General features: G+C 38.5%; 7 protein-coding genes across 7 annotated transcripts; 3 read left to right on the top strand and 4 right to left on the bottom strand.

Moving 5' to 3' along the window:
- Positions 1 to 98: 98 nt before the first annotated feature.
- Positions 99 to 884, bottom strand: CCW14 (Ccw14p; the record flags this gene model as incomplete). Its single annotated transcript, XM_002495438.1, has 1 exon — positions 99 to 884. The coding sequence occupies one exon, from the start codon at positions 882 to 884 to the stop codon at positions 99 to 101; it is 786 nt and encodes a 261-aa protein (XP_002495483.1).
- Positions 885 to 1210: 326 nt separating this feature from the next.
- PEX19 (Pex19p) lies at positions 1211 to 2140 on the bottom strand (the record flags this gene model as incomplete). The annotated part of the gene is made up of 1 exon (XM_002495437.1): positions 1211 to 2140. One exon carries the CDS (start codon positions 2138 to 2140, stop codon positions 1211 to 1213), a length of 930 nt encoding a protein of 309 aa, XP_002495482.1.
- Positions 2141 to 2283: 143 nt separating this feature from the next.
- On the top strand, positions 2284 to 2757 carry UBC9 (E2 SUMO-conjugating protein UBC9; the record flags this gene model as incomplete). Its single annotated transcript, XM_002495436.1, has 1 exon — positions 2284 to 2757. One exon carries the CDS (start codon positions 2284 to 2286, stop codon positions 2755 to 2757), a length of 474 nt encoding a protein of 157 aa, XP_002495481.1.
- A 48-nt stretch (positions 2758 to 2805) lies between these two features.
- On the bottom strand, positions 2806 to 4593 carry SYO1 (Syo1p; the record flags this gene model as incomplete). The annotated part of the gene is made up of 1 exon (XM_002495435.1): positions 2806 to 4593. One exon carries the CDS (start codon positions 4591 to 4593, stop codon positions 2806 to 2808), a length of 1788 nt encoding a protein of 595 aa, XP_002495480.1.
- Positions 4594 to 5102: 509 nt separating this feature from the next.
- STE23 (metalloendopeptidase) lies at positions 5103 to 8087 on the top strand (the record flags this gene model as incomplete). The annotated part of the gene is made up of 1 exon (XM_002495434.1): positions 5103 to 8087. The coding sequence occupies one exon, from the start codon at positions 5103 to 5105 to the stop codon at positions 8085 to 8087; it is 2985 nt and encodes a 994-aa protein (XP_002495479.1).
- A 472-nt stretch (positions 8088 to 8559) lies between these two features.
- On the bottom strand, positions 8560 to 8730 carry ZYRO0B12298g (40S ribosomal protein uS14; the record flags this gene model as incomplete). The annotated part of the gene is made up of 1 exon (XM_002495433.1): positions 8560 to 8730. One exon carries the CDS (start codon positions 8728 to 8730, stop codon positions 8560 to 8562), a length of 171 nt encoding a protein of 56 aa, XP_002495478.1.
- Positions 8731 to 9528: 798 nt separating this feature from the next.
- Positions 9529 to 11874, top strand: TSR1 (small subunit rRNA maturation protein TSR1; the record flags this gene model as incomplete). The annotated part of the gene is made up of 1 exon (XM_002495432.1): positions 9529 to 11874. The coding sequence occupies one exon, from the start codon at positions 9529 to 9531 to the stop codon at positions 11872 to 11874; it is 2346 nt and encodes a 781-aa protein (XP_002495477.1).
- Between the last annotated feature and the right edge of the window lie 130 nt (positions 11875 to 12004).

Here is a 12004-nt window from a genome sequence, read left to right as displayed (position 1 = left end):
TGTGTATAATAATGAAGAACCAAAAATCGGAAGCTTAACAAGCTAACAAACAAACGAAGATATACGTGTAATAGAAGACCATTTTTCTCTTAGCCCAATTAGATCAATAGGGCAGCAGCTGCAACCATAGCGGCGGAACCCACTTGCAAGACGTTAGCAGCACCTGAAGATGAACTAGAAACAGTCTTGGTAGCATCTCTCTTTCCCAAAGTTGTAGAACAGGTGGTAGTTTCCAAAACGGTACCACCTTGGACAGTCTTGGTTACTGGAGAACCAGTAGAGGTAACGGTGTATGTATTGGTAACACCTTCAAACACAGTAGAGTGCTTAGTGACGTAGTTGGTTTGAGCGACTGGACCAGCTTCACCAGTGGAGGTAACAACGTGTGTTTCCACAGTGCTACCACCATGGGTGGCACCACTACCAGCGGTGGAGGAAGGAGAGCTGGAAGCCTTGGTAGAGGCAACTTCAGTAGCCTTGGAAGAAGCACCACCGTTAGTACCAGAAGAAGCAGCCTTGGAAGAAGTGCTTGAAGAGGATGGAGAAGAGGAAGAAGAAGCCTTGGAAGAAGTGCTTGAAGAGCTAGGAGCAGAAGTGCTGGAAGAAGCAGCAGAAGAGGAAGAACCACTCGATTTGCCCTGGCAAGAACTTTGGAAACTGTTCCAAGCTTCACCAGAGTTACCATTTGGGCACTTGCTGTTCAAACAGTCATGAACAGTGCTTGACTCACCACAAATGCAACCGATCTCATTCAATGCATTGCACTTGTTAGAATTTTTAGAAACTTCAGCAACACAGGCCAACAAACAGGCTGGTGGTGTGGCCAAAACCTGGTTGCTGAAGATTGCTAAAGCGATTGAACCTAGAACTGTAGAAGTACGCATAACGAATGTGTGTGTGAGAGTATATGTAGGTTTCTCTGTACTTAGAAGGATACTCTTGAGTATATATTACTGTACAACTATAGACTGTAGCGTAAGAGAGTTATTATTATATTATAAGAATTCTCTGATCAGTTTTGAGAGTGATTATTCCAGCAAAAGTGCCATATACTCAAACTAACTCGATACGGAAAGTGCCTTGCCATAACTATTCCCAATTAAACGTCAACCGAATTGGGATTTAGATTAGTACCGAATGCCTAAATAATTGACGCCGCAAATCACGGTGGAAAAAATTTAACAGTCAACGGCACTTCTATTTCTAGCCACTATTGCTGCTTGCAGTTTTGTGCCATTTCTTGATCCAATGCACCAAATTCATCTTGATCCTGATTGTTCTGGGCCTTACTTACTGGGGTATCACCCAACTGCTCTAATTGATCTAATAGTTGGGTAACTTCTTGCCTGTCATGGTCGTCTGTATACGTCGGTCTTTCGAATACTTGAACAACCCGTCCAACAAGCTCGAACTGTCTATGATACTTTTGTAAATCCTCTTCATTCGTCTTGCTTCCGTTAGCATCCAGCCATTTGGCAAATTCTGTATGCATCTCTCTCATAGGTTCATATAGTACTTGTTTCGAAGACATTTGGTTCAGAATCGCTAGGATGGCATCGTCGACGCCTTCTTCACCTGTGCTGCTGCCAGGTGCACCTTCACCGTTGGTTAATTCGTTGAGCAGCTGTGTGAATACATCTTGCTGATCTTGTTCTTGTGCGATATTATGGTCTACTTTGGATCCATTTTCCTTCAGTCTCTCTAAAGTCTTGGAAACTACGTTCTTAAATCCGGTAGGACCTCCGGACTCTCTAGCAGAGGCGTTTGGACTAGATTCAGGACCCTTCTGAGTATCTTTAGATGCTTCATCCAACATTTCCAGTATTTGCTTAAAGTTCTCTTGTTGCTTACCGTCGGCACCACGATCACCCTTGTTCAGGCCATCCTGGTTCATCAATTTGCCAAATTCCTCTTCCAGGTCAGCAATCATTTGTTTAACTTCTGGATCTTCATTCTGATTATCCTTGCCTTCTTCCCCAGATGCTACCTCATCTCCACCGCTGTTCTTTTCGTTGATCTCATGGGACTGTTCACCCTCTTGTGTTTCCTCCAATTTGCTTGGATCTTCATCTAGAAGGTCGTCTAGTTCATCATAATCTTGATCACCAAGGGACTGCGACGATTCCTCGTTCTTACTCATCCTTGACTGAACACTTTACTTTTCTCTTCACTTAACAGTGTTATATGTACCTTGTTACTTTCTAACGTCGCCCTAAACAAACAACTCTTCTTGTGCATTGAGAGACCAAGTAATCCACCAGTTTAATTACGACCCACCCAGTAATGAGCAGTCTCTGTCTACAACGTTTACAAGAGGAGAGAAAGAAGTGGAGGAAAGACCATCCCTTTGGATTTTATGCCAAACCATGCAAGAAGGCAGATGGTTCCATGAATCTGCAGAAATGGGAAGCTGGTATACCTGGGAAAGAAGGTACCATTTGGCAAGATGGTGTTTATCCGATCACTATTGAATATCCTGATGAATACCCATCTAAACCACCCAAAGTCAAGTTTCCGGCTGGATTCTATCATCCAAATATCTATCCAAGTGGTACTGTATGTCTAAGTATATTGAATGAAGATCAGGATTGGAGACCTGCAATCACTTTAAAGCAAATTGCCCTTGGTGTGCAAGATCTTTTGGATTCGCCCAACCCAAACTCACCTGCTCAAGAACCAGCTTGGAGGGCATTTTTAAGAAATAGAGCTGATTACGATAAAAAGGTTGCTACTCAAGCTAAACAGTACACCAAATGATGATGTAAATCTATATCTTTTGTCTCTTTAATCTATGTATTATACAAATTATTCTCTTTCGTTTTGCTTGTAGTGAATAAAACTATCAAGAATGTTGAAACATTCTGTACATCTTTCCTTCAACAAAGCATCCTTATTACGATCAACTAACTTGAAGGTTTGCCTTAGATGTGGGACAACTTTTGATGTGATAATCGATTGGAATCCATCTTTGACGTAGACTGGCTCATCATAATCAAAACTTGCATCTGCATATATTTCAAAAAGCGATGAAGTCAAGTCTACTAAAAGTAGTGGTGGAGTACGTTCGGAAACTAGCTGTTCCAAAATGAACTGACCAACAATTCTGTTAATTTCAATTTGACCTTGGAAGCTGGCTAAAGTGCTTAAAACTCCAATCAATTTTTCGCATAATTCGACGTTATTACTTTCCAACCACTTGTTGTACACTGAAATTACGTTTTGAACAAATTGAACGTTATTTTGCAATTGGAATCCAGTTAACCAGTGATTTGAATCCTGTTGCAATGCTATTGTCTTTAACAAAACCCAAACTACACTCCATTTACCCAACTGAATATCAACTTGATCATCTTGAGGCAATGAACTAATGAATTGCCAAAGGTTAGAGCTCAATTCATCGGACAGTTGGAAAAAATTAACACCTAACGTAATGTACAACCAAAGTAAGTTATTCCATGATATGAGAATACGTGAAGTTAAATGTGGTTGTAAATTTGTTAGGATTGGTGGTATAAATTTGGTTAAAGTCTCTGACAATGACTCAGGTAATTTTTTCTGAGTTTCTTCATATAACGAAGCTACCATCTCTGTGGTGGCCGTTAAAAGATCAACAGCAATTTCTATACTTTGTAGTTTCATTAACGATGCTGAACGTTTACTTGTATAATCTTTAATCTTTTGAGCCACAAGATTAGGTTCTTGATTCACCATTTCCTGATCATTTAATGGTTCCACATCGACTTGTAGTTCTTGCCAATTGATATGCTGTACAGATGAACAAACGTTATGAATGATGGAATCTGCCTTTTCGTAACTCATGTCCATATCAGCAAATTGTAAGCTAATACCTTGTACAAGTACTTTAGTCAATTCGTTACCCCTTGAAGATTGATCTAAGTTTTGTACAAATGCCGCTAGTTCTTGATCTTGCATAACATATTCAATAAATTCAAACGATTCACTACTAAAGTCGTACAACAGATCCAATATGGTGTTCAATAGTACCAATGGTAATTTATCCAAACCATATTGTAAGAAAGAATGAATCACTTGGAAGATCGTTTGTAATTTATCCTCTTTCAAAACTTGTGCCAAAATCGCATCAGATCCATTAGCTAATGCAACCACTAGTGATAGTAAATTATCTGCATAATCAAACAAGCTTCTCCGACTCTCCAAAGGTGCCTCTTCACATTTTGGCAAAGATTGCTGCAGTTGTTGGAATCCTTTTACAATGTTAGACCAAATTCCTGACCTCCAAAGATTGGTAGAAACGTCATAACCTTCCTCCAATGACAGATTTCTCAGTAATCCAAACGATTCCACAACTATATCGGTATTTTCATCATTGATTAATTGTGACAACACTACATGGACCAATTTCTGCCTTAAAAGTTCAGATCTAGCTGTAGGATCCTCACATATGACACTGATGGAAGCTAACGCCATTGCCTTTTCATTGGGAGTACCATTAGACAACTGCGACAAAAGCGGATCTAGCTTCTTAACCAGACTTCTGTTCGCGGCCGTTCTTCCTGCTAACGGATTCAAACGAGCTGCAGATGCTCTTGATCTCTTCTTAGATTTACCCATGAGGCCCTATTTAATTTACAGATCTTTGACAGTTCTCTCCAAAGGTAAGATGAGATGGATGAGATGAGATAAGCTCTGAAATTTTTCAACTGCGTAGTGACGAAAAAAATTTCAATAGTATGGCAAAAAGTACAAGAATACTCCTAAGATTTAGAGCCCTTCTGGCCCGCCTCTTGTAACTCTCTTTCACGAATTTGCATTAGTTTAGCTCTTAGATCCTCAGCATTTTTTGAACCGTCTTGATTCTCGTCAAATTGAGGAACTTCGACGTCTTTTCTTAAATTACCATCCTTACGCAGCTGATCGACAACTATAGGCTCGAAAAACTGAGCTCCCATGTAGATACTACCTATACTGACGACTGCAAGTGTAACCAAATCGAACGCCTTGATTCTACCCATCCTCCTATTTATATATGTGGTACTTTTATAGTTATTGGCCTTTTGCTTGGATCCTTTTACAGTGCGAAGTTGGGAAACAAGCAAGGTTAACCTTCCACTTCCCACTTTATGGAAGCCCAAGAGATGCCATTCAGGCCCAATATCATTTCGCAACTTCCCAAATTGAGTCGAATTGGTGTGAGAAACATGAGCAATAATAATTACAAGAAATTAGAAGGTCAATTTGTGAAGCCGGATCTTGACGATAGGTCCTATAGGTACATCCAATTACCCAATGACTTGAAAGCGCTTTTGATACACGATTCCAAAGCTGATAAAGCTGCAGCTGCCCTTGATGTTAATGTGGGAGCATTTGAAGATCCTGAAGGATTACCAGGTTTAGCTCATTTTTGTGAACATCTCTTATTTATGGGGTCAGAAAAGTATCCAGATGAGAATGAATATTCGAGTTATTTAAGTAAACACGGAGGGGCCTCTAATGCTTATACTGGATCCCAAAATACCAATTACTATTTTGAAGTTAACCATGAACACCTTTTTGGAGCCCTTGACAGATTTGCAGGTTTTTTCACCTGTCCCCTGTTTAACAGAGATTCTACGGATAAAGAGATTAAAGCTGTGGATAGTGAGAACAAAAAGAATTTGCAAAGCGATCTTTGGAGACTTTATCAATTAGACAAATCCCTAACCAATGAAGAACATCCATACCACAAATTTTCCACAGGTAATTTTATTACACTGCATGAAATTCCTACATCCAACGGTATTGACGTTCGTGAGGAATTGTTAAAATTCTACAAAAAATCTTATTCTGCAAATCTGATGAAATTATGCGTTCTTGGTAGAGAAGATTTGGACACTTTATCCAATTGGGCATGTTCGTTATTTCAAGATGTGCCCAATATTGCTAGACCAGTGCCTGAATATGGCTCAAAAATGTTAGATGAAAGATCTTTACAAAAAGTGATTCATGCCAAATCCGTTAAAGATTTGAAGAAATTAGAGGTTACTTTTTCAGCACCTGATATGGATTTAGAATGGGAATCTAAACCTCAGCACATCTTAAGCCACCTTGTAGGCCACGAAGGCTCGGGTTCACTGTTAGCTCACTTGAAGGATAAAGGTTGGGCAAATGAGTTGTCTGCTGGGGGACATTCCGTCTCTAAAGAAAATGCATTCTTTTCTATCGATATTGACCTGACTGATCTTGGGTTAAAACACTACGAGGATGTTACCCACATAATTTTCCAGTATTTGGAAATGTTAAAATTGAACTTACCAAAAAAGTGGATTTATCTGGAATTAGAGGATATTGCAAGAGCCACTTTTAAATTCAAACAAAAATCTAGTGCTTCTAGCACCGTGTCATCACTTGCCAAAAAATTGGAAAAAGAATACGTTCCAGTGAAATATATCTTGAGCACGGAACTCTTAAGGGAATATGATGCCGATCTGCTAATGAAATACTTACACACCTTGACCCCTGAAAATTCACGTATTATGTTAGCATCAAATGAAACGAAAACTGATTCCAAGGAAAAGTGGTATGGTACTGAATACCGAGTTACTGATTTTACACACACTTTGTTGAAAAAGATTAGAAACCCAGGTCTTAACCCAAATTTACATTTACCACGTCCTAATGAATTTATTGCCACTAATTTTGAAGTGGAAAAAATTGACGATGTTGTACCGTTAGAAGAACCATTGCTTTTGAAAGATGATAAAATCAGTAAGCTTTGGTACAAGAAAGATGATAGATTCTGGCAACCAAGGGGTTACATTTACATTTCTTTTAAATTACCTCATACTCAAGCTAGTATCGTGAACAGTATGCTTTCCACTCTTTACGTCCAATTGATCAATGATTACATCAAGGATTTACAATATGATGCTGCATGTGCCGATTTACACCTAAGTTTTTCTAAAACTAACCAAGGTTTGGACATTACAGTAGTTGGATTTAATGATAAATTGACCATTCTTTTGACCAGATTTTTGGAAGGTCTAAAAAGTTTCAAACCTGAAAAGAATAGATTTCAAATCTTCAAGGATAAGTGTACAAGGCAATTGACAAACCAGTTGTACGAAGTACCATATTTACAGGTCTTCCCAGTTTACAGTTCATTAATCAATGAGAGAACATGGTCAGTAAAGGAAAAATTAGAGGTTTTGAAAAGATTAACTTTTGAACAGTTGGTTACATATTTGCCTACCATTTATGAAGAAATGTTTTTTGAAGCGTTTGTTCATGGTAATATGAAATACGAAGAAGCTATTGAAGTCGATTCCTTGGTGCAAATGTTGGTTCCAAACGACATTAGAAATTTCCAAACAAAAAATGGTAAATTAAGATCATATTTCTTACCTCAAGGTGAAACTTATAGGTATGAAACCAAATTACAGGACTCCCAAAATCTCAACTCTTGCATCCAACATGTTACACAGTTAGGTGTTTACAGTGAAGAGATTTCTGCAAAGGCAAGTCTTTTCGCACAAATGATCCATGAACCTTGTTTTGATACGTTGAGAACAAAAGAACAGTTAGGTTACGTGGTTTTCTCATCAAGTCTCAATAACCATGGTACTGCAAACATTCGAATCCTAGTTCAATCTGAACATACGACACCTTTCCTGGAATGGAGAATCGAAAGTTTCTTACAAGGATTTGGTAAAATTTTACAAGATATGTCTGATAAAGATTTTGAAGGCCATAAAGATGCCCTTTGCAAGAGCTTAGCCCAAAAATATAAAAATATGAAAGAGGAAAGCTCTAGATATGCTGCTGCTATCTATTTGGGTGATTACAATTTCACCCACAAACAGAGAAAATCTCAATTAGTTTCACAACTGACCAAGGAAGAAATTGAAGAATTTTATCAAAATTTTATTGTAGGACCCAATGCTTCCAAACTGGTACTTCACATTCAATCACAGGTGACTAGTGATAAACTAGACGAATCTAACCTTGATAGAACCAAGTATCCAAGTGGTAAGCCAATAAAGGACGTAGGTGAGTTCAAATCTCAATTATTCGTAGCACCCGTTCGCCAGCCTACCAAGAAATTCGAGGTGTTCACCCCCAAGCTCTAAATACAAACCTCAGTAAAATTAATAAATAACAAGAAATAAAATTGTTGACCAATATTTCGACATCCCAAGCCTATCATCCCCTTGGGACACACAGGCAACGGACTTCCTATCCTGTCGGTTGTTCTGGGAAACTAGCATTTCATTTAAGAATGAAATACTGGCAATCAGCTGCTATTAAATTCAGACAGCTAACTGTGGCATGTTTCCGTGCATTTTTTGATTCACCGATCTAAAAAGTGGTCAAAAGAGTAAAAGAAGATGTTGGATCTCATCACTCCTTATATATGCAGTGATAAACCGGGTAACCTTCATGAACCTCGAGAAAACTTACCTTAAGCACATAATACAGAACCGTTATATTACACTATGCTAGTATAGAATCGAATTTACAGTACCCGAAGACAATATCGTAGAACTAAGCGGTTAATTGTTGCATTACAGACGCAGATACACAGTCACTATGTAAAGAAATTTATCTGTACTTGTGGAAGCCGATGTCGTTAGCCTTTTCTCTGAAGCATTGACGACAGATGTTCAAATCGTACTTTCTAATCAAACCGTGGTGAGAAGCACAAACACGGCATTGACGAGAGCCCTGACCAAATCTTCTTGGGTGGGAGAACCAGACGTTTTCGTGAGCCATTCTATGGGGTGGTCTTTTATTCCTTCTTGCTAGACTTGGGGTAAAATTCCACTAACTAACGTGCCAAATCCTGTCTTAATCCACATTTTCATGATGTGCTCATCTCAATGATCATCATTGGAATTTTTGACAAACCGATTGGTGTTACTTTGCAATTCGTTTGCGTCGGTTCGCGTACTCTGCGTTTGCGGGTTAGAAGACATTTTTTTCAACGGAGTGAAATTATCTTTTCCCTTCAAATTGCGGATGTACAGATGTATCATGAGGGTGTACGGAGTAAAATGTACGGGTGCTCAGAGGTCAACAACAGTCATATAGAAGTTTGTATTTATATAGCAGATATGTGTAACTGTTCAGCGGTTATAAGACATAAGAATGATGTTTGATATGCAATTCAATTGGTCTTTATTGGTGATTGACCGCCAGAATCAAATTGCTGTTTTACACGAGAAGCCTAGACTAGCAGCAACTGACTAGATGAGATGGAGATATCTTAGACTTGGTATCGCTTTAAAGATGAAATCTCCCAGAAAATGGTGTATGAATGGCTGCTAGTCAGTCAACTAGAGCATGCAGGTCAGCGGTACTTTGTTAATATTGTACACTGTTACACTATAGAATATGACTACTTCCAATGTGAAACCCTAATTGTGTGCCCTGGGCGATTGAAAAAAAATTTGACCATCTCATCTCATCTCATCGCATCTCATCGTTAACTGAATCTATCTATTGATATCAAGAGATTTAATACCTGTCAGTCTGTCAGATATCTCCTGGAAGCATTTAATACCGATTGATATGGCAGGTCATTCGCATAGATCCTCGTTTAAAAATGGTCATAAAGGATTCAAGTCCAAACATTCATCAAAAGGTGCCATTAAAAGATTAAACAAGGGTAAGGTTGAAAAGGATGCAAAGAGTGGTAGACCAGTGAAAGGTGTGTCTAAATTGCAGCGTAAGAATTTAGCGAGACAAAAGAGAGAACAGAAGATACTGGATAGTTCAGAAATAAGGAAGTTGTTTGAAGGGCCTCATGGTGCGCAAAAGATTATTACTGTGATTCCATTGTGTAATGATATTGATCCTGAAGAGATTGTTTCCAAGTTGATAAGTATCTCAGATGAAAATCTGGTGAATACTAATGGTATTAGAAACTTTTACATTAAAAAATTTAAGAGCCATTTGAAATTTATTGTACCAGATATGTCAAATTTTATTCAGATATTGGACTGTGCTAAGATTAGTGACTTCTGCGTTTTTGGATTGAGTGGTACATCAGAAATTGATCCACAATTTGGTGAACAAATTTTGAGAGCTTTAGAATCACAGGGTATTGGTTCGCAGTTAGGTGTTGTCACCAACCTTTCTCAAGTACACCCCAAGGAAAAATTCCAATTAGATGTTAAACAGTCATTAGAGAGCTATTTCAAGCATTTCTTCCCCAATCAAGAAAAAATCTTCAATTTGGAGAAAGATTCAGAATCTTTGAATGCAATCAGGACTCTATGTCAGAAATTCCCACAAGGTGTTTCTTGGAGAGATCAAAGAGGTTATTTGGTGGCAGATAAAATGGATTTTATCCAAAGAGATGAACAATTTGGTGAATTGGTCGTCGAGGGGACTGTAAGAGGTGCAGGATTCAACGCCAATAGATTAATACATATTCCAGAATTTGGTGATTTCCAAGTATCCAAAATTGAAAAATGTAAAGATTCAGAAAGGAAATCTAGATCAAATAATAATATCAAGAAAGATGATGAATTGGACCTTGAATTGAACAATGTTTTCGAATCAAACGATAATAGAGATGGACTTGAACCATATGCACCAAAAGAGATTGAATTACAAGATGATGAAGACTTCCGTTACGACGAATTAGAGACCGCAAGATACGATGATCATGGATTTTTACCAAGTAGAGATCAAGGACCATCAAAGGCTAAAGTTTTGCCAAAGGGAACCTCAGATTACCAGGCTAGATGGTATTTGGATGACATTGTTGATGTGGGGGAAGATGAGGAAGTAGATGAAAGAATCTCTGAAGATGAAGAGATGGATCAAGACAATATGGATGAAGAAGAAGAAGAAGAAGAAGAACTAAACGAGCCACTAGTGGATGAAGATGGTGCTGAAGACGATGATTTTATGGATTTAGATCCAGAACAGGAGGAACAACAGCTACAACAATTCAGGGCAAAGGAGAAGGAAGATTTAGAATTTCCAGATGAAATTGAATTACATCCTAATGAGTCAGCAATCGAAAGTCTAAGGAAATACAGAGGTGTAAAAAATCTAGGTAACTGTAATTGGGATGTTGATGAAAGGGATCCAGATAAACCAAGCGTCTGGAAGCGTCTATTGAGAATTTCAAATTACAAAAACACTCGTAATAGAATCGCAAAGGAAAATAAAGCTGAAATCCAAGTTATAGCAGGTGATGTGGTTAGAATATACATAAAATTCCCCAATGACCAATTGACAAAGATTCAAGACCCCAACCAAACGTTATTTGCCGTATACGGATTACTACCTCATGAACATAAAAATGCTGTAGTGAATTTCACCATGCAGAGATGGGAAGAATATGACAAACCAGTTCCTTCCGAAACCCCATTAGTAGTACAGTACGGTATGAGAAGGTATACCATTCAGCCATTATTTTCTGCAGCTTCGAATTCAAACAATAACGTACACAAGAACGACAGGTTCTTGCAACCAGACACTTTATCCATTGCTACCTGCATTGCGCCTGTTGACTTCACACAATGTCCTGCCATTTTCTTTAGACCGTCAGCACAAGATCCTAAGGGCTTAGAACTAATGGCTCAAGGTTCATTTGTCAATACCGATTTCACAAGAATTATCACCAGTAGAATCATCTTAACGGGTCATCCATTTAGATTCCACAGATCTTTTGTTACCGTTAGATATATGTTCTTCAGGCCACAAGACGTCGAATGGTTCAAGTCAATCCCATTATTTACTAAGAGTGGTAGATCAGGATTTATTAGAGAAAGTCTGGGTACTCACGGTTACTACAAGGCATCTTTCGATGGTAAGCTTTCAGCTGAAGACGTGGTGGCCATGTCTCTGTACAAACGTGAATGGCCAAGAACTTCTCAACTATGGACGACCACATACTAAACTAACCTTAAGAGCAAACAAATTGTCTTGTATAATAAGAGTACCATTACTATTCTGTAGCATTACCCTTCCTTATATACAGAGCAATATAGGATTTTGGCCTCTCGGTCTTATATCTCGCCCCATTAGA

The sequence above is a fragment of the Zygosaccharomyces rouxii genome (genome assembly GCF_000026365.1).
Source record: "Zygosaccharomyces rouxii strain CBS732 chromosome B complete sequence".
In the NCBI taxonomy this organism is placed as follows: Eukaryota; Fungi; Ascomycota; class Saccharomycetes; order Saccharomycetales; family Saccharomycetaceae; genus Zygosaccharomyces; species Zygosaccharomyces rouxii.
Note: the sequence above shows the minus strand (reverse complement) of the source record. Positions and strands in the feature narration are given on the sequence as shown.